This window comes from Lygodium microphyllum, chromosome 19 (assembly GCF_053477565.2).
Source record: "Lygodium microphyllum isolate KBCC chromosome 19, Lygodium_microphyllum_v1.1.10, whole genome shotgun sequence".
In the NCBI taxonomy this organism is placed as follows: Eukaryota; Viridiplantae; Streptophyta; class Polypodiopsida; order Schizaeales; family Lygodiaceae; genus Lygodium; species Lygodium microphyllum.
In genome coordinates, this window is record NC_141153.1 from 89,224,155 (window position 1) to 89,251,058 (window position 26,904).

The 26,904-nt window shown below is 43.9% G+C and overlaps 1 protein-coding gene across 3 annotated transcripts in view; it reads right to left on the reverse strand.

The window, feature by feature from the left end:
• LOC148020130 (uncharacterized) overlaps nucleotides 1-26,351 on the reverse strand; it is a 42,313-nt gene extending 15,962 nt beyond the window's left edge. The window contains exons 1-7 of one of the 3 annotated variants that reach the window (XR_015694989.1): nucleotides 26,116-26,351; nucleotides 25,285-25,560; nucleotides 24,763-24,939; nucleotides 24,560-24,634; nucleotides 24,410-24,454; nucleotides 24,146-24,310; nucleotides 23,576-23,654 (exon numbers count right to left, since the gene is read on the reverse strand). Coding sequence is in view for 1 of the 3 variants with exons in the window: in XM_087700910.1 (XP_087557036.1) it covers nucleotides 23,576-23,654; nucleotides 24,146-24,310; nucleotides 24,410-24,454; nucleotides 24,560-24,634; nucleotides 24,763-24,939; nucleotides 25,285-25,560; nucleotides 26,116-26,298 (1,000 nt within the window). In the remaining 2 variants the exon portion in view is untranslated. The remainder of the gene's footprint in view (nucleotides 1-23,575; nucleotides 23,655-24,145; nucleotides 24,311-24,409; nucleotides 24,455-24,559; nucleotides 24,635-24,762; nucleotides 24,940-25,284; nucleotides 25,561-26,115) is intronic. The other 2 variants (XR_015694988.1, XM_087700910.1) reach the window with 2 other exon arrangements.
• Nucleotides 26,352-26,904: the final 553 nt, after the last annotated feature.

Below are 26,904 nucleotides of genomic sequence, written 5' to 3' on the forward strand. Positions count from 1 at the left end.
GAAATCCATGACTATTGCACCAAGACAAAAGTGACCAACATAGCACAATTGACTGAAAATGCAAATACAGCTTATGCATTGATGAAAGGAAATGTCACAGGATTTAAGGGCAGCAAAGATGCTTCAAAGGACAATGCTGAAAATAAGGGCAGCAAGACTGGATTTTTGGGCAACAATTTTAAATCCTCAAAAAAGGATCAACGTGCTGAAAATTAGTCAAAGTCGTTCTTTCAAAAAGGCAAACAAGGCAAAAGGTCATGTGCTAGCGGTAAGAAAACTACTAAAAGAAAGGCATTGTATGATGGAAACAAATGCTATGTTTATGAACAAGAGGGGCATACATGAATGCCCAAAATGTAAGTCTAAAAACCACGTAGATGACAATAAGGATCAGAAAGGCAAGAAGCACAAAACTTCTGCTGGATTGATATCCGATCTTTGTTGGTGAGCAACCAAACACGAATACTTCAGAGCTATACCATGCATAGGCCAATGTGAGGGATCAGCATGCTGTAGTTTTCTTGATGCAAAAGCTCGTGCCAACTTCATTTTCCCAGAATTGGCAACCAAGTTGGAAATTAGAGATGAGGAAATGGGTCCCATGGGTAAGGCTAGTTTGTTGGCTTGTCTTGGACATGCAAAGCCAATCACCCATATCATTGGAAAACTCCAAATTCATTTGCAGTCATATGTGGATAGTGAGGATTTTCACTATGCCATTGGAGGCCTGCTATGTCTTATTGGGTATTCCATGGTGTCAGAGTGTGCATGCATAAAAGAAGCCAACATGTTCTTGATATAAAGTTGAAGGAAGAGTCTATTCCTCGTGTCTGCTTCAGCAATTTCTTCTATGATAAAAATCCATCTTTCTATGTACGTAGTTTTTGCAAAAGATGTTAGTAAAGATGATGCTAAGTCTAGTGTTTCAATGCTGAATAATGAGCAGACAAAATTCTTAAAAGAATTCCAAGATTGTTTTTATGACTCCCTACTTGGAGAATAACCACTTGAAAGGCTAGAGGATCATTCTATTGACCTTGTGCCTCGTACAACACCTCCAAACAGGCCATCCTATAGAGTGAGTGCTACCCAACAACAAGAAATAATGAGTCGGGTTAATGAGCTATTGCAAAAGGGGTTGATTCAGCCCAATTCATCACCCTTTTGCTTACTTGTACTCCTTGTGCAGAAAAAGGATGATTCATGGCAAATGTGTATTGATTATTGTGCCTTGAACAAATACACCATTAAAAATAGATTCACTATATTGAGGATTAATGATATCCTTGATTGGTAAGAGAAAAGTGCAATCTTTAGTATAATAGGCCTTAAAAGTGGGTATCATCAAATACGTATAAGGCCAGAAGATGTGCACAGGACAGCTTCTAGAATCACTTTTGAATCGAATGAGTTCTTATTCATACCATTTGATCTTACAAATGCACCTGTGACGTTTAATCACATGATGAATCGAATTTTTCAACCCTAAGGTCTTTCATTGGCATATTCATTGATGACATCATAGTCTTTTCAAAGAATGAGAAAGAATATCGAATGCATTTGACTACTTTGTTTAAGGAACTTGGAAAACACAAGCTCGTTATTAATGCAAAAAAGAGTGAATCCTTCATATCAAAGATTCACTTCTTAGGGCATATTGACTCAAAAGATGGTGTTAGAATGGATCCTATAAAAGTGGAAGCAATACGCAGCTAGCCTCATTTGAGAACCTTGCATGATGTACGCAACTTTTTGGGGCTATGTTCTTACTATAGAAGGTTCATACGCCACTTTGCTAAAATTGCTTCACCCCTTCATGCATTGTAGAAGAAGGGAGTTCCATTTACATGGGCTGATAAGGAAATTGCAACATTTAATAAGCTAAAATAAAAGCTTACTTCGGATCCAGTGTTGATCTTGCCAGATCTCTAAAAAGCTTTCATTGTTCAATGTGATGCATATGGGAACAGCATTGGTGCAAATCTAATGCAAGAAGGTCATGTTGTGGCATATGAGAGCAGAATTTTATAGGGTACGGAGATAAATTTGAAGGTTTATGAGAAAGAGTTGCTTGTTGTAATTCATGCTCTTTCCACTTGGAAACACTATCTGCCAAGGACTGATTTTGTTGTACTTCTTCTCTTCTAATCCACCTCATGGCCCACACCAAGCAAACTGTGCGATGACATCCACTACCAGGCCAAGGCCAAGGACAAGTTTTCACTTTTCCACCATGGCAAGGCAAAGAAATCCCCAATTTCACCCGATGGGATGACTCCAATAGCAACGCAACCTCGTTGTCTCCATGTCCCTCCCCCCCTCCCCCCAAATTCATCCAAAGGCTGGAAGACCCTCCCTCAATTGGCCTTGGAGTCTTTGAAAAGAGCTCACGAGCAAGAAGATTCTTCCAAAGAGGAAGAAGCAAGCGAGGATGTGAAAGCTGACAACAACAAGCCAGAGAACATTGAGGGTGACACCTCTACGAATGAGAAAGGTGGAAACAATGATGATGAGGGCAACATTGACGACAACATCAATAGGCCCTAGAAAAGGATAGAATGGCCAGAGGCTAGTGCAGATGCAACCGAGGGGCACTCAACAAGTGGTAAGGACCCCATGCGACGCCCCAAGCTAAAAACAAAGCAAGCTAGATAACTTCCTCCTCCTCCTCCTCTAGTACCCCTCCTCCCAACTCAAGAACCAACCCCTACTGAGCAACCCCCACCCGGGCCCCAACCCCAAGCCCAACAAGCATAAGGACATCAACCATGGCGAGGCCCGGCGAGACGAGTCCTAGGGCAAAGGCTAAAGCGAAGAAAGAACTATCACCTAGCAAATCTTAGGGAGATCCGCAAGTACTAGAAGAGCACGGACCTACTAATCAAGAAAGTGCCCTTTGCACACTTAGTGAAGGAAATCCTTCAATCTTATGGATATCAACTTCGCATGCAAGGGATTGCAATGGAGGCTATCTACGAAGGTGCAGAAGCATACCTTGTCACCCTTTTTGAGGACACATATCTCGGTGCAATTCATGCTAAGCAGGTGACCATCATGCAGAGAGACATGCAGTTAGCTAGACGGATAAGAGGGGAGAGAGATTAGAGATACCAAGGGCCTACAATTTTTGTAACACACTGCAATGCAATGTACTTTGTGAACTCCAACATGTAATCAAAAACCTTTCCTTTTTATTATACCTCGAATGTCTCATAATGTATTTGTGTATAACGGTGTAATGATTAAATTTGCAACATCAATTGAAAACTCAACAATTAAGTAGAACGAGAAATCGATTATTGAGCCAACGGTCTAGTTAACCTTTCTACTTTGCCGAATGATAAGTTAGCATACATCTTATTACAAGCAACGAAATATAGGTAATTTTTTGAAATTTTGTGATTTGACAAGCCAATCAGCTTAGTTTTGGCCCAAAATGCCCAAAAATGGCATCAGAATTTTGATCTAAGCTGTCCACGAAGCCCTACTACATGGTACGGAGCGTGAATGGGTAGAATGGCATCAGAATTTTGATCTAAGCTGTCCAGGAAGCACTAGATGGTACGGAGCGTGAATGGGTAGGACCGCATCATGCTCCGTACCTTTCAAGGCTTCTCGACAGCTCATATCAAATTTTTTATGCCATTTTTGGGCATTTTGGGCCACAAACTAAGCTGATTGGCCTATCAAACCATAAATTTTTGACCGATAAATTTTTAATTGTACTTTGCACATCTGTCATACTCTGATAATATACACATTGGTATCACGTAACATCGGTTCGTAAAATCCTTCAATCTTATAAAATTGAATGCTAAAAAATAGACAATATAATCAAGAGATAGATTGCAATAAAAATATATTTGTATTATAGCACAAAGTACAAAGGGCTTTTCTTTTACAAAACTATGCTTAGAATCCTAGAGCTCAATTCAAGTTTCAGACCATCGTCAAGCACTTGATTTTCTCATGGGCCTGCTTTCGTCTCTTCTTGGCCTCTAGCAGCAACCCCCATGGCCTGCAGTATCCTTCCACGCAGGCGTGTACCAAATACATGCTTCACCAACTCCTTAACAAGAATGATCTTGTGCACATTCAAGGTGATGGTGGATGCACATAGCACTTTTGATAGGGCCTTGAGGATAGAGAGCTGAGCTCGTCTGTCTAGGGTGTAGGTGGCATGGAGAATGGCTATGTTAGAAATAGGAATCCTCCCAATATAGTGCCCTATGGAGGCATCCTTCCAACAGCAACTTGCAAAATCATCGATGTCGAGCATGGCCTACATTGACATGAAATTATCTCAAAATGGTATACATGGTAAAATAAAGTCTCTAGATAGACTATTGATACACTTACTTCTTGCTCGGCATCAGCACTAATCTTGGAGGGTTTGGTCAAGTCCACACTTGACTTGGACTCATCGATCGGGGTCAATTGGGGGGGCGGGGAGCGAGCGCTTGCTACTCTTCCAAGGGCACCTATCCTGCCACCAAGCTAGCTTGCACTACCTCAAACTCTTGGGTACCAACCATAGTGTGCTCCGCCAAGTCCACGACATCTCCAAGAGCTAAGAGTGTGCCGTCTATGTCTTCTAGCTTCAAGTTGCTTTACTCCATAGGCAAATCATCAGACACGAGGGGGAAGTCATTCTTTGTCATCAATGAAGACTTCGCTCTTGCTATCTATGCAACAATCTGTATCAACTGCAGACAGGACAGCCTCCTACTCACTTGAGCCATCGCCTAAGGTGTTATCCACAGCAATTGTAGCTCTATCGACCATAAGGTCTAGAGCTTTTGCCTCTTCTGCAGCCTCTGCTTCCTCTCTAGCATTGTCTGTTGCTAAAGGCTTTGGATCAAGGACATCCTTCAGTAAGTCTCCCACATGCTCTTCAACATCCACTATGACTGCAGGTGGGTCCTCACCTTCATTGAGTAACAAAACGAAAGTGGCAGTCCATGAGAGGTAGTCAGTGCCATGCTGATCAAAGCCATATTTCTTAGCTTACCAAGGAGTGAGGTGCTTGAAGTAGGCAAGGCCCAAGGGTGAGATTTGCACAAAAACGACCTAGTCGTTTTCGAAATTCCTCTGTGCCCCATTGATGTACTTCAAGAGATTGCATGGCACCCATTCCTCATCAGAATCCTCCAACCCAACAATATATTCTTGTAAGTATGTGTTCATGTACTCGATAGGGTATTGCAGGCTTGAACCATACACAATACCGTATCATAGTACTTGATATTCGGACAAACGATCTTTGAACAAAAAGACCAACTGCATGGAGGATGCAAGCAACATGTGCACTAAAGAGGATAACGTTTTCAAGTCATGACCTTCTGAAGTAGATTACATTTCCAATTTGGGGGGGCATTGCTGAGAGGATTCTGACAAGCTACACGTAGAAGTAGAGCAGGTTACATGAGCTAAGGGAATCTCTCCAACAAAAGAAGGAGAGCTTATATGGAGGGTTGAGGGTAAGAGAATTAAGAACGACATTACTATATTTGAGCAATGTCTGAAAGAGCTACACTGACAAGGGCCGCCTGATACCAAAGAGCTAAATGAAGTAGAGGCCAATTTAAATGCGTTGAAGTATATGCTCTATCGACTTTGAATGACTAAGGATTCACAGCTTCTTGCCCAAGAGATGGAAGATCAACAAGTACTTTTGCCTTACCTTTTGACATCATCCTTTTCTTTTGGTAGCTACTATACTCCATTGGCCTAGTGTTGTATTAGTTTTGGCGTCTTTAGAAAATTTTGGATCATTTTAGAAATTTTGAACCTTTTCGCACATTTTCGCCGAGACAGTTTTACACATTTTTAAACCCAATGGTAGATCTGTTAGCCTGCTCTATTTTCATTCTCAGTCTGTCATCTCCTGGTTGTGAGCTCCTGTCAGAGTCTGGCAGGAGACAAAGGAGCTCTGTCAGCTTTGTATCTGCTGTTTGTGTCTGCATTCCCTTTTCGGGTGTCACACAGCCCAAAATGGGCCTTTTGGTGTGCAATCGGCCCATATTTGGGCAGGTCGGCCAGATTTGGCCAGGTCGGCCAGTTTTTCTGGCCTGGGGCTATTTATAGCAGCCCCCCAGTCATTCTCAGCACATTCTTCTGCAGGTTCAGCACACTCTCCCTCCTCTCCCACTCCGGCATTGGTGCTGCCATTGCTTTCAGTCTGTTCTGGTGCCCTCACTGACGCTCCGGGCTGCGTGCAGGGACTGATCAGTCCACTTCGGTGTATTCAGCATTTCATTTCAGTCAGTGCAGATTTTCTTCCTTCATTCCTGCTTTCTCTCTCTCCTCCTCTGTGTTCGTGTTCTTCTTCCGTTGCGCACTCTCACATGGTATCATCGCCTGACTGAGAGCACGGAGGACCTAACCTTGTGGAGAGATACCTCACCCCTCTTCTGCTGCTGTCGCCTCATCTCCAACTGCCCAGGCGGCCCCTCCAGGTGGCCATTCTTCTTGCGTTTGCTGCAAACGACTCCGCCAGAGGCTGCCACGTCATCCATCGACCCCTTCTGCTTGCGTTTTCCATCAAGCGGCTCCTCCTTCAGCTGGGCGACACATCATCAGGCTGCGTTTTGCAGATCTGATGGTCGTTTCCACTCCACGCGGCTCATCTCCTGCTGGCGACCCACTGTCAGGCTGCGTTTTGGTGCTGGCGGCTTCTGTTCTGGTGATTTTCATCAGCTACCTTTGCGTTTTGCAGATCCAGGTGTTTGTAGGCTATCACAGCCTACGTCTTGGTGGTTGGTGACCATACTGCTGGTCATACTTCGGCTTCGGCACAATTTTTCTTTGGTGTTTGGTATTTTCCAGATTGGAAGATGTCTTACCAGTTTTCAGGCTTTGACAACTCAGAGGATGAGCTCTTTTCTCATCATTCCTCTGAGCGGAGGCGGGATTATCAGGAGTTTCGACGTCGGGAGGAGCCTCCTCGCACTCGTCCCTCTTCAATCCATGCATCTCAGAGGGTTCCATCTATCGTGAATGTGCCTTCCGTGAAGACTGCTTCAGATGTGCGGATGCCTTCCTTGATTCCCTCTATTCAGGTGCCGATTCTCCCTTCCTTTCCGAAGGAAGATAAGTTGGATGGTTCCAACTACTCCCTCTGTTCGTGCAAGGTGGAGTGCATCCTCGATACATTCGACCTATGGGAGCTTGTTTCTTCGCCCATTGACCGTCCCCCCGTGGATTCGTCAGATGGCACCTCTATGGACCGTGCAGCCTTGTGGGATAGGCTCAACTCTCGAGCCCGTTCCTTTCTTTTTATGAGTTTACATGATTCCGTTCTTGTACATGTTCATAGGTTACAGACCTCGGCGGAAGTGTGGAAGAAGCTTGCGTCTTTGTATCAACACAAGACGTTTGCCCACAAGATTTCCTTGGAGAAGAAGTTGCGGATGCTCAGTCTTGATGATTCTTCTTCTATGAAGGAGCACATTACGAAGATGGAGGACATGCGAGGCGAGTTAGCCTCTCTTGGTCGTGTGATATCGTCCGAGGATATGGCGATGATTCTGTTGACTGAGCTACCATCACCCCGCTATGATGTCTTCTACACCAGCCTCATCACCTCGAGGACCCGTGAGAAACTCCTTTGGGAGGAACTTTCCCCGCTTGTCTTGGAGCATGACGAGCGACTCAAAGAGGTGGGTGCCAGTGGCTCCACCAAGGCTTTTACTGCAGGTACAGATGGCGGCAAGAAGAAGAAACAACAGGAGGAGAAGGCCAAGGACAAGAAGGAGGAGGACAAGAAGGATGCGAAGGAGAAGAAGCCCAAATGTCCCCACTGTGGGAAGGGTACTCATCCCGAGGAGAAGTGTTGGCAGAAGTACCCCCATTTGAAGCCCAAGGAGAAGGACTCCAAGGCGGCCCCAGCCACGACAGAGTCTGCGTTTGTGCATGTCTTTGTTGAGGAGGATATAGCCCTAGCCTCTACCACTCAGGAGAAGCCTTGGCTCGTAGACAGTGGAGCATCTTCACATATGACCTTCCGACAGGATTGGCTTCAGGATCTTCGTTCCAAAGGGGGCACTGTCACCATTGGTGACAATTCTACAGTTCCTGTTCGAGGCGTGGGGACTCTACCTATGTTTTCTGACAGGCGGTCTTCTTCCGCCAAAGTTCTCTATGTACCTGATTTGGGCTTTAACCTATTGTCTATGCATGGTCTTACTCAGCTAGGTACCTAAGTCATTTTTACACAGGAGGCAGTCACAGTGGAGGATGCTTCTACAGGTGATGCTCTTTGGACGGGTACACAGGAGGGTGGGCTTTATACGCTCACAGCCTTGGCTGCGAGGACTTCCCATGAGCTTGGGCTGCTTTGGCATGCTCGGTATGGTCATTTGAACCTCGATTCTATTCGGCGGGCTTCTCGGAGGAAGATGGTGGAGGGACTTCCAGATTTCCCTCCTCTTCATACTTTGTGCCCTAGCTGCTTGAGGGGCAAGCAGCATAGGCAGCCTCACCCTCAGGTTGCCTCTAGGAGGGCTACTTTTCTGCTTGAGTTGGTTCACACCGACCTTTGCGGACCTATTGGCACAGCCTCCCTTGGAAAGGCCAAGTATTTGATGCTGATTGTGGACGACTTCAGTCGTTATGTGTGGCCTTATTTCTTGGAGTACAAGAGCGAGGCATTCTTCCGTTTCTGCGAGTGGCAGGTGTTTGTGGAGACACAAACAACTTCCAAAGTTCGTGGCATTCGAGCTGATCACGGTGGCGAGTTCACTTCTCACCTTTTCTCTCAGTTTTGCAGGGATCATGGCATTCGGGTGGAGTATTCCCATCCGAACACACCATCGGAGAATGGTGTGGTGGAGTGTGCGAATCGGACCATGGTGGAGATGGCCCGATCTATGCTGGAGCATAGGAGTCTTCCTCATTTCCTTTGCGGTGAGGCGGTGGCTACAGCGGTGCATATTCGCAACCGCTCTCCGACTTCGGCTTTACAGGACATGACTCCTTATGAGGCTTTCTTTGGGAAGAAGCCTTCCGTGTCCCACTTTCGCATCTTTGGGTGCGATGCTTTTGTCCATGTGGACAAGAAGAAGAGGCAGACGAAGCTCGACTCTAAGTCGAGAAAGCTTATCTTCGTGGGCTATAGCACGACCACGAAGGGATATCGGCTCTACGACCCGACGACACGGAAGATTGAGGTGAGCAGGGATGTGATCTTTGATGAGGCTAAGGCCTCTGAGGATCCGATTGATGGTTCTATTACAGGTGCTTCTTCGACATCGCCGGACCCCCCCCCCCCCCCCCCCACCTTCTCTTCCTTCCAGGTTACCCCTTAGCACCCCTCTCATTCCTCCTCCTACTATAGCTTCCCTTCCCCCTTTGGCGGATGTGACTCCTTCTTCTACGAGTTCTTCCACCCCTTCCGACTCCCCTCAGGAGTCTTCTCGGGATACACAGCCTTCTTCAGGTGAGGAGGATCTACCTTCATTTGGTGAGGGGGAGTTCCTCTCCGACATGGATGCTTTACAGGTTCCGGAGACTACTCGGTCTCCCTCACAGAAAGAGGAGTCTCTTAGGATTCCCTTATGGTATCGCCGGCTCATGCAGGATTCAGGTGTTACTCACTTTCCTGCTTCTTCTACAGGTCCATGCAGATCAGCCCGCTTACAGGCCCAGCGGGATAGTTCACTATGTGTGAACTATGCTCTTATGTCTCAGATTCTTCAGGATTCCGAGCCTTCCACTATGGAGGAGGCTCTTGCACAGGATATTTGGAGACAGGCTATGCAGGCCAAGCTCGATTCCATCGAGCGAAACCATACTTACCGCGTCCCAAGAAACGGAAGGTGATAGGTGTGAAATGGGTCTTTAAGACCAAGTATCTTGCAAATGGCTCCTTGGACAAGTATAAGGCCAAGCTTGTTGCCAAGGGTTTTGCCCAGCGCGCAAGATTGGACTACTTCGAGACTTTTGCTCCTACAGCTCGGATGTCTACCATTCGAGTTATTTTGGCTCCTCTTGCAGCTCACCACCGTTGGCCTATTTTTCAGATGGACGTCAAGTCAGCCTTTCTGAATGGCGTCCTTGAGGAGGAGATTTATGTTTCACAGCCTCCTGGTTTTCTTGTGCAAGGGAAGGAGGATCATGTCTACAGGCTGCAGAAGGCTCTTTATGGCCTGAAGCAGGCTCCTCGTGCTTGGTACCAGAGGATTGACCGCTTCTTTCTACAGAGTGGTTTTCAGCGCTCCGCTCATGATCCCAACCTCTACTTACGGGTTGTGGATTCTCTTTGTGTACAGGGAGCGACGCTCAGCAGGTGGAGCATACTCGGTCCATTCTTCAGCAGGAGTTTGACATGACGGATCTAGGGATCCTTCACTTCTTTCTAGGACTGGAGATCTTTCAGATGGCACAGGGCATCTTTATCTCACAGCACAGGTACATCTCCGAGCTTCTTTCGGAGCTTGGTATGGTCGCGTGTCAGCCTATTTCTTGCCCCATGGACCCTGAGTTCAAGCTTTTGGCATATGGAGTCCCCCTTACAGATGCCACTCGTTACAGGTGCCTTGTAGGCTCTCTCATCTGGCTGCTTCACACTCGGCCGGATATCTCTTTTGTGGTGGCTTTGTTGTCTTCTTTTATGAAGACTCCTACACAGGATCACTGGAAGGCAGCCTTGCGTGTTCTTCGGTATTTACAAGGGACTCGATCCTATGGGATCATGTATGGAGATGGGATCACCCTTTCTGGATGGAGTGATTCTGATTGGGCAGGTGATGTGGATTCAAGACGATCCACTACACGTTATGCTTTCACCCTTGGATCCGGTGCTGTCTCTTGGAGCAGCAAGAAGCAGCCTACTATGGCACTTTCTTCTACCGAGGTTGAGTATCGGGCCCTCTGTTCGACCGCTATGGAGGCAGTTTGGCTCCGTCGCTTGCTGGCGGAGACTGGCTTTTCCCAGACCGGACCTACGGAGCTGCGCATGGACAACCAGAGTGCTCTTGCTCTGGCAAAGAACCCGGTGTTTCATGCTCGCACGAAGCACATTGAGGTTCAGTATCACTATGTTCGAGAGCGGATCGTGGATTCGGAGCTGGTGGTGACCTATTGTCCCACGGCGGCCAATGCGGCTGATCTCTTCACGAAGCCTTTGCCTCAGGCTTCTTTGCTTCATCACATGTGGTTATTAGGTCTTCAGACCCTCCCAGGATCTGAGAGGGGGTGTTAGCCTGCTCTATTTTCATTCTCAGTCTGTCATCTCCTGGTTGTGAGCTCCTGTCAGAGTCTGGCAGGAGACAGAGGAGCTCTGTCAGCTTTGTATCTGCTGTTTGTGTCTGCATTCCCTTTTCGGGTGTCACACAGCCCAAAATGGGCCTTTTGGTGTGCAATCGGCCCATATTTGGGCATGTCGGCCAGATTTGGCCAGGTCGGCCAGATTTGGCCAGGTCGGCCAGTTTTGGCAGGTCGGCCAGTTTTTCTGGCCTGGGGCTATTTATAGCAGCCCCCCAGTCATTCTCAGCACATTCTTCTGCAGGTTCAGCACACTCTCCCTCCTCTCCCACTCCGGCATTGGTGCTGCCATTGCTTTCAGTCTGTTCTGGTGCCCTCACTGACGCTCCGGGCTGCGTGCAAGGACTGATCAGTCCACTTTGGTGTATTCAGCATTTCATTTCAGTCAGTGCAGATTTTCTTCCTTCATTCCTTGCTTTCTCTCTCTCCTCCTCTGTGTTCGTGTTCTTCCGTTGCGCACTCTCACAAGATCTTGGTACATTAGGCTTGGGGTTGACCTCATGTGCACTAAACGCCTTATGGGTCATCACCAAGCGAGGGGGGGCCTTCGCTGCAGCAGAAGGCATCCACATTGCTTGGTGGTGACCATCATGTGCACCGAACTCCCTACGGGTCACCACCAAGGCTCAAGCGATGGGGTGCCCTCACTGCGACGAATGGTCCCCGCATCGCTGGTGGTCACCCTCATGTGAGCTTTTTTGGAGAACCCCCCATCGCTTGGATGACCCCCCATCACTTGGTACATTTGAGGTATTTTTGGTGTTGTTTGGTACTTATTATTTTTTAATATAAAATATTGTTTGGTACTCCCCATCGCTTAATGAACCCCCCCCCCCCCCCCCCTCCATTGGTGGAGGGCCCCCATCGCTTGGTGGTGACCCTCATGAGAACTTTTTGAGAGAATTCCCCATCGCTTGGAGAACCACCCATCACTTGGTACCTTAACAATATTTTTTGTGCTATTTGGTATGTTTTATTTTTGAATATAAAATATTGTTTGGTACTCCCCATCACTTGCCGAAGAGTCCCCCATCGCTTGGTGGTGACCCTCATGTGAGCTTTATCGGAGGACTCCCATTGCTTGGTAGTTTCTGGAATTTTTGGTATTGTTTGGTCCTTTTTATTTTTGAATATCAAATATTGTTCAGTACTCCATTGTACTATTTGGTACTTTTTGCACACTTTTATTGCACACATTAGAATGCATTTTGCACCCAACTATTTGTGCATTTTGAAACCTTCCAAAACATTTTGGTATATTTTATTGTGTATTTTGGTACATTGTGATTTACCTTTTTGTGCTTTTTGATAATATTGGTACTATTTGGTACTCTATTGACGACATTTTCATGTTTGTCCTCCTGCAAATGGAATGTGAGAGTCAAGAGGCTCACACCTAGAGTGATTTTCTTAAAATGCTAATTGCAGAACTAGAGGAAGGCAGAAGGTTTTCCCAAACCCCAAGTTGTGGATAAAGACAACACAATCCATGTGTTTTGGGGACTTGTGCTGCTTGTTGGGAGTCTTTAGACTCTACCTATGTGGTGGGTTCTTTCATACTAGCCTACAAGCACCAATACCACCTCTTGGTGTTTTGCTACCACTCTCATGACAAACGACACTTGTGTGAAAGCTAGATGCAATCATCAAATCCCGAAAGTGGCCAAGAGTTGGAAGCACAAGGGATATATTTAGGAAAGTAAGTAACTATTTGCTTCTTTCTCATGTTGTATGCCTTATTCTTTTCCTTTTTTTCTATGGGTCATCTTGTTGAACTTTGTAGATTGTGGGGCTAATATGGCGTAACCGGGCTGATGCAGAAATGCATGTGGAAATATCCACTGAGCCTGTTGTTTGTGAAAAGCAGAAGGGGAAGTTGGAAGGAGAGGAGCCTGCTACGGTTCCTCTCCTCTAAAGAGCACTTTTGAGTTCAACTATTTGTTTAGTCTCTTGCACACACCTAATTTGTTAACTTATTCTGTAGCCCTAAGAACCTGGTGGCTCAAAGAGGAGTCTGCCATGGAAAGTAAGATTCCAAGTGATGTTCCTACAACCAAGGGTAGATTGATAATCATTGATTTCAATGCGGTACTCTAGAAGGAATCAAAAGAACCTTTTAAATAGGACTAGCTGTTGGAGGGGTCCAAACCAGTCCGCGTTAGTGAGGCTTGTTACTCTATGGTGAGGCCTAGAGCCAAACAGTTCCTGCTATCATTGGGGGCCAAAGCAAGTATCATGGTTTGGAGCTGTTGCAGCAAGCCAAAGCTAATGCAGATTTTGTTTGCGTGCTTCCCCTACACACTGGCAAACAATAAAATTTTTACATGTAAAGCTACTGGGAGGCCGTCGGTATTTTTGTGTCCTCCTATAGTTTTCCTATTGATTAAGTCTTACATTCCTCTTTCTGTATGAGCAGATGTATTCTCTCATGAAGATTATGAAGTGTGGCGAAAGAGTTTTCGCCAGATCCTTCATGTTCATGAGCAACATTGGAAGAAGCCTGTGTTATTAGAGAGCTTGTGGAAAGTGTGGGAAAAACACCCTCGATTTGACACCAGCAGCACCATACTCTTGGAGAAATGTTGCTACAAGTCTCTAAAGAATGAATATGAAAACTATTTAGTTACCTGCCAAAGGTTAAGCCCCATAGCAGCCCATCATATCTTATGGGTACTATTCAGCCCTAGCTTCAAGGGTGGATTAAAGATCTCTACCCACTGGCCAACAATAGGAAAAGTTTGGCCAACAGAAGGCATCGGGTTTGTTACACCCCTTGTGGTAGACCGTGGGACAACATAGCTATGGATTTTATCTTTGATCTTCCTAGGACTCCTACAAGGAATAATGGCATATGGCCATTATTTGCAAGTTTATCAAACACGCTTATTTCCTTTTGGTGAGAAAAAAGATAACCACGGATCACATGGCAAGTGGCAAGATTGTTCACACAAAACAACTTTAAATATCATGGCATGCCACAATCTATTGTGCGTGACCCTTATATGGCAAGTCTCTTTTGGAGAGGCATTTTCGAGAATATGGGTACCACCCTAAAGTTCTCATCTTCTTTTCATTCACAAACAGATGGGCATCTGAAGAACCAAATGTTGTTGTTTTAGATCTTTTGAGATGCTTTGTGTCTGAGCATAAAACAAAATGGAAACAGTTTTTGCCTCTTGTGGAATATGCTTAGAACAACACAATGCATAGTTCCAGGCACCGTTTGAGATTGTGGAAGGGGGGAAGAAAGTCCCACCCATTTTGCATACAAAAGATAAGGTCTTTGAGGCTAACAAGTATGTCAAGAGTTTGGATGAAGCTTATGCTAAAGTAAAAATAGCTCTCCAAAGGACTCAAGCAAAACAAAAGAAAGTAGTTGATCATCACCACAGAGCTTTGGCATTTACAAAGGGTGATTGTATCTTGTTATGCTTTGAAAAGGCCAAGTTTAAGAAAATGAAGGATAAAGAGCGTCTTTTCCCTAAACTCAAAGTGAGGTACTATGGGCCTTTCCAAGTGTTGCAAAGGATCAATGAGGTAATTTACAGGTTGAAGCTTCACAATGCTTTTCATGTGAGTCTTCTTAGGCCTTTCCATGGTGATGTGCCTGATGACATCAATGATGAGATGCAGCCAAAGGTTGAGGAACTTGATGAAATCTTGGTTCCTGAGCAAATATTGGCAAACATGGAAAGTAAGGTCAAGGGCAAAGCCTCCCATCACTATTTGGTGAAGTTTCAAAACTATGCACCTCTTAATGCAAAATGGATGGAGGAGGAGGATTTCATAGAATCACGTCGTTTGTTACAACTTTACCTTGATGCTTTTCAAATGGAGCCTGATTCGGGCTCAGTCAGGCTCAACAGAGCATAGATTTGGAGCATTGCATGATACTCAAGAGGGGGGTGGTGCTTCTACTTCTTTAATACAAATGTGCTCACGTATCTAGAGGCTATTTGGAGATCTTTTAGATTCCATATAGGTATTTCTATGATCAGCCAACTAGACACTTGTAATCACGAACATTTCGAAGGCCGTTTGTACGACCAACTGCTAAGGTGTGATTTCTTTTTCCCGGATGCTCCCAGCATTAGATCCTGGATCGTTCGCGACTTGGTGAGATCCCAATAATCTCAAACAAGAATGTGTAAGCACATGTTCTTGGTAAGTTAACTTATTTTGACTTGTTCTTCCCCTTTGGGTTTTACCTTATGGTATCTTAACCCTAACTCAAGCATTAACTGGTCAACCAAGGCAACGGACATGCCTTATTCGCAACCCAACCAAGGGTCTTTTATGGATAATTGTGTTAGAGTCATTCCCTAGACTGGCATGCAGTGCCATGCAAGCAGGTGCCACGTGGCAGGCTGCCATGTGGCAGCAGTCCGACTGCATCAGTCGACTGCATTAAACGGTCAGCTGCATTAAATGCAGCCGACCTGATCATTTTTAGGCATTATTTTCAGCCTATAAATAGGCTGTGTTTTCAGCAGTCTGAGGCAATTTTGTCTCACAGATTTCAGCCTGTAGACTGCGGAGATTGCTCTCAAGGCCGACGGAGATCGACATCCTCGAGGTGAAGACATACGCAGATATTCTCTCTGCATCCGTGTATAATTCTGCATCCTTATACAGCATTCTTCATTGCAGATTTTCTGTGTTTCACTGTCTCTTTCACTCTCTCTCTTCTCTCTCTGGTTCACTCTTTGTCTCGGTCGTTCGCTTCCGCATTGCTTCACTCTGACATGGTATCAGAGCATTGAAGGACTGACCTAGGGTCTAGACCTATCTGAAGAGGAGTTTTTAGTGCAACACAAGGCTGTGTTTTCAGCATTCAAGTGCGAGCAGGTGGGCTGCGCATCAGAACAAGGCTGAGGTGAGCATGAGCATGCAAGAAAAGAGAAGATTTGCTGAAGCTACTGCTGTTTTTGCTGTTAGAGAAGGAAGAAGGCTGTGTTTTTGGCCTTCAAGTGCAGATTTTACCTTTTCAACGCCTCTGACAGATGAAGAAGGCATAGTATCCCGAAATGCCATTTTGGCAGCTCCGAAACAGACCGGCCATTTCGGACTAAAACAGAAACGAAAGACCGCCATTTCGTGATCCTAGGACCCGTTTAGATGCTGGTTATCTAGCACACAGACAGCATCGCGTTCACTCTAGCTCTCGACTCCCACGGCACACTCTAGCTCCCGCCTCCTCCTCCTCGAACCTCCAGCTCCCGCCTCCTCCTGAGTCTTCCTCTTCCTCCTCCTCTTCTTCTTCTTCTTCTTCTTCTTCTTCTTCTTCTTCTTCTTCCCATAATCCACCACCACCACCTCCTCCTCCTCCTCCTCCTCTTTTCTTCTTCTTCTTCCCATAATCCATTGCCTAAAGGCTAATCATCATATCATGGCACCAAATCCATATTGGAGGCACATCATTCCAATCAAGGGATACGAGGGCTCCGGCGGATCAAAGAAGTGGTGGTGCAACTATTGTGGATTGGAGAAATCGGGGAGCGTAACACGCATGAGCGTATGGGTATTGAGCTAGAAGATGATGAATCCTCTTATCCAACACCACATCGGGCTAATGAAGCACAAATGGGGCAAAGAGAGGCTAGTGGGCCTAGTGGCGCTAGCCAAATTGGAGATGCTAGTGGCCCATCAAAAAGAAGTGCATCCATATCCGTATCAGGTCCAAGTGCAAAAAGAACCTCGTTGCCATCTTCTAGTAGTGGTGAAAAAAAAGGCTCCTTGCATGGTACAAGTGTCCATGCAAGACTTCAGAGGCAGGCAATTGTGGAGGCAACTAGGGAACTCACTCGCTTATTTATTCGGTGTGCTATCCCTTTCAATGTGGCCACTACACATCAATGGAAGAAGACAATCAGGGCAGTAAGCCGCATAGGGTGTGAGTGGGAAGGCCCATCCACAGATGCATTATGCAGACGGGAGCTTCGAAAGGAGAAAGCATCCATAGAGGCTCAATTGGATCCCTTGAAGGTGACATGGGTGAAATATGGATGCAGAATATTATGCGATGGATGATCAGATATGCGCCGAATGAATCTTTACAATGTTTTGGTGTCTTCATGTAAAGGAACTATGTTCATTAAGGCCATCGATGCCTCTGCCTTAGGTCTTATCATCACAGGAGCTTTCATTTGGAAGCACATAAGACAGGTCATCATGGACGTAGGAGTCCAAAATGTGGTGCAAGTGGTGACAGATAATGGAAGCAATTGTGTGTCTATGGGATATATTCAGTTTGTCCCAGTGAGATTGAGCCTTGGCCAACCCCGCACGAGCCTCGGAAGAGAGTTTGGACTCATCTCTTACCGAGGGCCGGTCGATCTCCTGTACAAGCTCCGCCAAATCATAGGACTCAAGGATGGCCAACATCATGACGCACCAGATGCGGTAGTTGTCGCCATCGAGCTTCTGATCTGCGGGAAGAGCCGGTAAGACAGGCACCTTCCGGTCCATAATCGTATGGAACTCCAAGTCCATCTCTGTAGACATCTTTACCTGTAATGCCTTCACAAACGCAAAAGCAGCCCCCTCTGACTGTGAAAACTCAGCCTGCTAGGGCTCTTCCGCGTCCTTAATCTTCTTCACCCGCCGGAGGCGATGAAAAAGCAAAACCTGCACTTGAAAGCTGAAAACTCAAACTTCCTCCTCATCAAACAGCAGTATACAGCAGCAAATCCACCACCTAGACTCCTTTCCTGCGCGCCCACGCTCGCTTCAGCCTTGTTCCGAGGCACAGCCCTCCTGCCTGCCCTCAAACGCTGAAAACGCAACTTTGTGTCGCGATAGAAACTCCTCTTCAGGTTGGTTCTGCGCTCAGTCAGCCCTTTAACACTGCTCTGATACCATGTCAGAGTGCAACGGTGCGGAAGCGTAGGACTGAGAGAGAGAGAGAACACAGAGAGAGAAGAGAGAGAAAGACAGTGGAAGATGAAGATCTGCTGTATAAAGTGTGCTGTATACAAAGATATGCAGATATGTACACGGGCGCAGTGCGCTCGACTGCGTGTCTCCACCTCGATGATGCAACCTGCTGTTCACCTCGAAGTCCGCTGCAGTCTGCACTGTCTCCTGTCTGAAATCTGCGAACAGAGACGGAATCTACGCGTGCCACCAGTCTGTAATCTGCGAGCAGAGAAGTGTGTGAGACTGCTGAAGAACTCGGCTATTTATAGCCAGAATCTGGGCGAAAAACACGGCAAGTCGGCTGCATTAAATGCAACCGACTGGACTGCAGGCAGTCGGACTGCCACGTGGCAGTCCGACTGTACAGTCTGACTGGACTGTGCAGTCTCGGTCAGGGGATGATCTCTAACAAGATTGGTTGCCAAAGGTATGCACAAAAGGAAGGATTGACTTCCAAGAGGTCTTCTCACCTATTGTGAAGATGACCACTCTATGTGTGCTTTTTGCTCTCACTGCTGTATTGGACTTAGAGCTGTACCAAATGGATGTAAAAACAGCTTTTTTGGATAGTGACATTGATGAGGAAATCTACATGAAACAACGTGAGGGCTTTGTAGTCCCTGGAAAAGAGCAGATGGTGTGTAAACTAAAACGTAACTTGTATGGGCTGAAGCAAGCACCATGGCAATGGTACAAAAAGTTTGACACTTTTATGCTCTCTCATGAATTTATACGCAGCCATGCAGATCATTGTTTGTACATGAAAATGGATACAGATGGCAGCCCCAACATACTTGTTTTGTATGTGGATGATATGTTGCTAGCTGGCAAAAGAAAAACTAGCTTGGACACTCTCAAAAATCAGCTGAAATCAGCTTTCTCCATGAAAGATTTGGGGAATGCAGAGCATATATTGGGCATGAGGATTCGCAAGGATAGAACGCAGAAATTGTTGTTTTTATCTCAAGAAAAGTAACATTGAAAAGATACTGGACAGATTTAACATGGCTGAAGCTAAGTCTTTTGGGGTGCCCTTACCTCCATACCTTAAGCTTAGTAAAGCCAATAGCCCAAAAGATGACGTGGAAGAAAATGCTATGAAGGGAGTCCCTTATGCATCAGCTTGTGGCTCTCTTATGTATGCTATGGTTGCTACTCGTCCAGAATTGCTCATGCAGTGGGAGTTGTTAGCAGGTTTATGTCAAATCCTGGCAAAACACATTGGGAGGTTGTCAAGTATATTCTTCGATACCTAAAGGGTACACAAAGAAAGTATATTTGCTATGGGCAAGGTGCACTTAGTTTGCAGGGTTACTATGATGCTGACATGGCAAGTGACTTAGACACTCGTAGGTCCACTAGCAAGTATGTCTTTACAGTCGCTAGTGGAGTCGTTTCTTGGTGTTCTAGGTTGGAGAACATCGTAGCACTCAGTACTACTGAAGATGAATATATATAAGCTATTGAAGCTTCTAAGGCAGCTATATTGTTAAGCAGACTTGCAGAGAATCTCAGCATACTACAGTGTTGGGATGTGATAGCCAGAGTGCTATGTATCTGGCTAAGAATGCCATGTATCATTCACGCACAAAGCATATAGATGTGCAATATCACTTTATCCGACAGATTCTGAAAGATGGTCTAATCACATTGACCAAGATCAAAACACAGGATAACCCTGCAGATGTTCTCACTAAAAGTCTCAGCAAAGCTCAGCATTAGCATTGCATATGACTAGTGGGAGTTGGTTAAAGTTTCATTTCGAACCTTTAAGTGGGGGACTGTTGGGATAAAGGCCCTTTTTCACCTCCATGTATAGTATATATACATTAATTAGTTGTACATGTGAATGCACCCTTACATGCCCTAAGTATAAATACATTTTATTCTGTGTACCAACACATTGTTGGTACACCCAAGTTGAATCGTACTTACAATCTCTCTCTCTGTCACTCTCACTTCTTGAACTGCTGCTCACTCCAGCTGAGTTCCAACACCTAGCTCATCTCCCTTTTGTTCTCCAATGCTTTTGGTTCAAAAAAAAAATGTATCATGGTGTATGTGCATTGACAATCAACGCTTTAAATAAAATGACAATAAAAAACCAATTTTCGATCCCTTGAACTGATGATATTATGGATAGATTGCAGGGGGCTGCCATAATCAACCATATTGATTTAAAAAGTGGATATCATTAGATTCGTATTAGACCATAAGTTCCTAAGACAGCTTTCAAGACATCTTTTGGGCTGTATGAGCTTCTTGTCATGCCATTTGGACTTATAAATGCTCTCGCCACATTTAATCAAATGATGGATCACATCTTTAGGCCACGTAGTGGATTTGTGGGCACTTTCTTTGATGACATGGTTATCTATTCAAAGAATGAGACAAAGCATAGGCAGCAATTGGACATTGTGTCAATAAGTTACGTAAGCACAAGCTAGTTATAAATGACAAGAAGAGTGAGTTTTTCTTGCATGAGTTTCACTTTTTGGGGCACAATGTATTTGAAGAATGTGAACAAGATCCACAATTTCTTAGGACTATATTTCTATTATAGGAAGTATGTGATTGAATTAATTTTCGCGGTCTATCAGGAGAATGCAAAATTCTAATGCTTAGCTTAGCATTTGATTAAAAGTTAATCAAATGTGCATGTGGGACCTTCAACCGTGAGATATCAGTCGGAGCCAAAGGCAAAAGTTATAACAAGTTATACTTGACAAATACTAGGTGGTACATGGTGTCAAATTCAAGCCTAGACCATTTAATTAGCCCTGAGTGTCAATAGTGGTGACACTAAAGAATTGTCATTGATTAATTAATTAGTGCTAGGTCCAAGCTAATGAGTGTTGATGATCACTTGGGAGCTAAATTAGCCTAGCCAATTTGGTTGTCGGCCAATCAAATAATTTTTTCTAAGCCATAAATAGTCATCAAAATAATTTTTGGAATTACTATTCTGGAAATTAATTTAATAAAGCTAGATAATGCTGAAAATTGTTTTAAAAGGCTACCACTTGGCAAAACTTCCCATGCAAGTGGGAAAAACGTTTTTGGAGGCACTGAGACACACACACACACACACACAGAGAAACCATTTTAAAGGTGGAGAATCAATGTAGGAGTTAGGGGGCATTTGTAGCCATCAAGGGAAGCTTCTAGACGAGATTGCTGCAGCCCAAGGCCCTATGGATACATGCGATAGCTTTGCACTCTAGGCAAAAGCAATTTTATGAGGTCCTAGGAATCCGTAACAGCTTCATGGCTGTCTAAACGGAGCAGCAGTTTATTTTCTTCAATTTCTCACGATAAGAAATCAAAATTTTCTCTCCTCGGCATTCTCTCTTATCCTCCAGCCTATTTTCATCCTTGGTCAGCAATTTCCAGCGAAACCAACCATTGGAGTGGATATATTGAGTAATCTCTATTGTCAACCCTAATTTACAATGCAAATTAGGGTTTGTTGCTACCTCAAGAAGCATACTCAAAAATGAAGGCCTAGAAACTTAAATTCCTATCATTGAAATTCAGGCAATTTCAAGAGATTCAAGTTTTTGGGCTGAATTTGTTGCCTAAGGAGTATAGTTAAAGGCCAATCCCCAAGCAAACCAATAGACAAATTAATTTGAAGGCTTGTTGGTCATGCTTAACAACAAGAGGCAATTGGAGAGTGAAGGAGATTCAAGGAATCTCAATGTATTCCATCTAGATTGCAATACAAGTTAAGGAAACACTGCAAGGGGCATTAGTTTTGGGGCCAACCAACTGTCCATGTCCAAGATTAAGTGGTAAATTGTGCATTTCAATTTTATGTAATTAAATACTTGTTGTAATTGTTGATTAATCAAGTCATTACCACCTCTCCAAGTGGTAAGAAGGAAGATTGGTTTCAGCACCAGCCAAGATAGTAAGACAGGCTGAAATAATGACCATGATGGCTCTTCCCAAAGATGGCAATAGAAGTACAAAGTTTGGGAATAGTTCATGAGATAAAAGTGGCTCTCTTCAAACAAATTTGAGTGGTATGAACACAAAATGATAACTTTTTCTAAGTTGGGCGGTATGATTGCTCAATGAGAAATTCTTTGAGTTTTGCCTTTTTGGCACTGTATGAGAGCCACATAAATTGGCCAATAACCAACTTTTGACCTGTTTTTCATAGCTTAACAATACACTCCAACCCTACTATTCGCAGCATTATTTGACTCGCTCAGCAGCACATAGCCCGAACCACCTCTTCAAGCATCCCTAACATAGTGGCATGGGGCAGGGACACAAATGGGGCAAGAAATGCCATCACCTATCACCATCAAAGGGGGCTATAGCCTCTAACATGGGACAATACTAAGGGAATATGCAGATGGAATAGGACTCAGACAAGAAGCTAGCCATCCCATGTCACTATGGTTCCTAACACCTATGTGATCCTACTACTGCCCTCTACTTTGAGCCTTCACCCTATTCATGCTTCTACAACTATTGGCACATACACCACTGCTCCTACATACTATTGTATCTCATTCTACACTTATAGTAGAGATTCATTGTACCGGTACTTCATTTCCATCTTCATTGTACATTTCTTTCATCCTATAGAGTATGAGCATCCATTTGTTATTCAAGGAGTTCCTTCTTTGTCAACTTGATCTGCCCACTCACCTTTGGAGGTTAGACTCCAAGATCAGTACCCTTTCTTTCTCCAATTTTTTGATATGGGCTGTGTTCACACTGAACATGACCTATTGTGTACATTAGGATAGTTTATTAAAGATATCTCAACAAAATGTGTGTGTAGTAAGGCTTGACAATGAATAATAATACTCTAGGACTACTTGACAGCCATAATTACATTATAAGTAAATAACAAATAGCTTTAGTTGGAATGCTATGCAGTTACAAATAGCTTTAGTTACAACAGATACCAGTTACAAATAGCTTTAGTAACAATACATACAATGAAGGTTACGATAGACTTATAAAGATTATGATAAATGTATTAAGGATTTCCAATGACATGAAAAGGTGTACTAAAATAGACCAAAACAGTTTGGGCCATTGGAAAGTCATAATTGTCTGTTGATTTACAGCCCTCTTTGTGGTTTCACCACCAAACATATAAAGTACTATGATGCTGATGATGATGATGATGATGATGACGACGACGACAACGACAATACTAGTAGAGTGTATGTACAGTAAAATCATTGAGTGTTCAAGATTCAGTGACTGTTCCATCAAGGTCATTGATGTGTTTTAACCTCTCATATTCTTTTAAAGGTGCGTGCTTCTCATCTTGTCATGGTATCAGAGCTGGTCTCTCAAATAGGATCAAAGCATCCAATTGTGCCAACTTCAACTTTAAAAAATGTAACAGCAATAAGCTTACCAAGATCCCGATTGTTGATTCCAATCAACTCTACTCCTTCAATACGCAAGACGCGACTCAACTCCCGCATATTGTGGACCTGCCAAAACATCAAACAAAAACTTGAAAAATATGCCTCACCAAATTAGCCTATGATCTTCAAAAACCTAGTCAAAGCTTCACAACCAAAAAAACCTAACCCAGAGATTTGTAAAAATGGGTGCAAATGGATGTAGCTTATGGTCCTGGCTCCTTAACATTCATGGATGCAATAGAATGATAAAGGATAACATACTGAAAAAATCATACATTCCCACTCAACTAACAGACAGCAGTTGACTCCAAAATGTAACACAATACTAAAGACAAGCATATCACTATAAGACTAAAAGTCACAACAGATGTTAAAGGCCTGTAATATTGGAAATCTATCTAATGAAGATGGCAAAAACATGTATAAGGGGAAAAAGAAGAGAGGGAGCAGGTGATATAGGAGACAATGGGGAAAGTTGAGCATGGCACAGCCAAAACAGAAACACAAATAAAATCAGCATTTACCAATTCATTAGCATGGTTCGGCATGCTACATACCTCAACGAGAGTTGTCATTCCCAACTTTCCACATATTTTTGTCATGTATCGAATATCTTGATCTGGTAGAACTGCAGCTATGAGAAGAACAGCATCTGCTCCATGTAACCTTGCATAGTAGAGTTGCCAAGCATCAATAATGAACTCTTTGCATAACAGAGGACACTGCAACAAAAAAAATCATGTGAGCTTGTGTTAATACAACTTACATGATAGATTTAAAATTTTGACTGGTAATAAACCCAATCTGACTTGTAAGAATACCTGCACTCCAGCGTTTCTAACAGCTTTCAGGTAAGCAAAATCTCCCTGGTGAACAAGCACATTCAATATGCAAATTATCCATCAAGTATTCTAATAGTAAACTCTTCATAACTGTGAGCAAACAGAAACTGAGAACTGCCAATTGATTACCTGAAAATATTTTGAGTCTGTCAATATACTAAGACAAGCAGCCCCACCTTGCTCATAGGATCGTGCAATGCTTACCTGTAACACAAAAGCACATTGCAAAATCTCAAACATCTATAGGCCCCTTTATGCAACACTATGCACCATGTTAAGATGAGCAGAAGGCAAGCAGAATCCCAATACAACTATCACTTCACATATGATACCGGATCAAAATCAGGCTGAATAACCCCTCGACTTGGTGAAGCTTTCTTCACTTCTGCAATAAGAGCTGGAAGGCCTGTCTCCTTGGCTCTTCTTGTCAAAGCTCCGATGAAATCTCTAGCACAAGGCACTGCTGGAAGAGCTTGAAGTACAGATTTGAGAGGCATCTTTTCTTTCATCTGTCAATCCATTGATCAGCAGCACAACATGAACAAAGAAATAATAATGGTATTACAAAAGCATAGTAGCTGCCTTCTGGAAATCAAATCCTTAAACTCACAATAGGAACAACACATTTGAGTGTTAACTTTGAGACATGACAGCATGATTTCATATGAAGGAGTCTGCAACTCTTACATGCACAACATGTAGATTATTGTAGCATATACAGAAGCCATCTCAAGATGTTATGGGCTTAACGTCTTCTTTTCTGTCTTTTAGGGAGAAGGGGGGATGGGTAGGGGAAGCACAAAACACCTAAGTATACTTAAAGACAAACCAGTTGCGAACTTAAGAGGGAGTACCTGGCTCACTTCAGACTCCTTGTTCCATATGATTTCTTCCAAAATGTTCCTAGGAGTGTTTCCTTCATTCTGTAACCTGAACTCAAAGGATCCAACATAATGCTGTGGTGGGCCAGTAGGAGGCCGCCTGCGGATGGTGATTCCCTGTTTGGCACGCAGTTCTTCCTCCCTTTTCTGTTCCTGCCACTCCTTCCACTCTGGAGGAGTAGTAAGGGAATTGCTCAGAGGCAATGATGACTTAGAAGATGACATCAGCGTCTCCTCTCTGACTTCTTTCTGTGACACATCCGTCGGAAGAAAACTAGGTTTTTCAATGTCTTACCAATTGTGAAGAACCAAAAATAGCATCAAAATGCAGCTTTTCCATACAAATGTAGCAGTTAAATGTAATTATACAATTTCATCTAAAGGTTGGCATTGAAATTGATATTGTACATATGAGCAAAGCATTATAAATAGCATCTGTGCAAAGTACATGGCATCAAAATGTAGCCTTTTTCATTTAGATATAGCAGCTAAAGTAGTTACACAATTCATCGAGCGACTGGTATGGAAATAACTATTGCACATGTGAGCAAGGGATCACAAATGCCATCCATCTAAAGTGAAGATGTGAAGGTATTCGATAAACATATGTACGAGGCGAGCTTAAACGTACAGATTGAGCGTTATATATCAGGTTTAGGTGCCGATCATGCACTGTGGGTGTTCTCAAATTCAACAACAGCCAGTTATCTTACTGTCTCCGTTCCAGAATCAAAAAAACAGAGACACTGATGCTACAATTATGCGGAATGAACGTTAAAAAAAGGCAATGACAGACATAATTACATGCTCGGAGCTGCACAGGACACTCCATTTATTGCTGTTGGAGCGGCTGCGCTTTGAGAAGATTGACTGAAAGAGAGAAGGTGGTCTGGAAGAGACACGATGTACGAAGTGATCAGAAGACTCGTTGGACAGTACAATCGAGGAGGCGGAGGAGGAAGAGGCCAGATTTCCACCAAACGCCATTTTTTTTTGGGCTGTTGCGAGAGAGAGAGAGAGAGAGAGAGAGAGAGAGAGAGAGAGAGGGGGGGAGGGGAGAGGGGAGAGAGGAGGGGCAAGGCCTTGCACGTAATCACAAGTTTATTATATCTCCTTCGTTTTCCTCACGTTGGACCTTAGTGGTAGTGTCGTGGTATTCTTTTCCCCTTGAAATCACGTGATCAATTTTGAATGGTTTGGAGAAGAATGCTTAATATTTCGTTGCTAAGAAACTAAAGGTGAACATAAATAAATCATTTTTGAATTGTGAATGTTCTATAAAGAATAACATCAAACTAAGGTAATGTATTTTATTTATAGATATTGAAAAGCTAGCAATTTTTTCGAAGGTTATTGAATACTCTCTTTCTCTCTCTCCCAAATTCCCTATGTCTATTTTTTTTTCTCTCTCTCTCTCTCTCTTTCTTTGCCTTTTATTTTAGTTTATTTTTTCTTTTCTCCCAGTTCTCTCTCTCTCTCTTTTATCTCTCCCCGTTTTTCTCTCTCTCTCCTTTTATTATCCCCCCTCTCTCCTCTCTTTTCTTTCTCTCTCCCTCTCCTCTTTTTTCCTTTTTTTCTTCTTCCTCTCTCTCT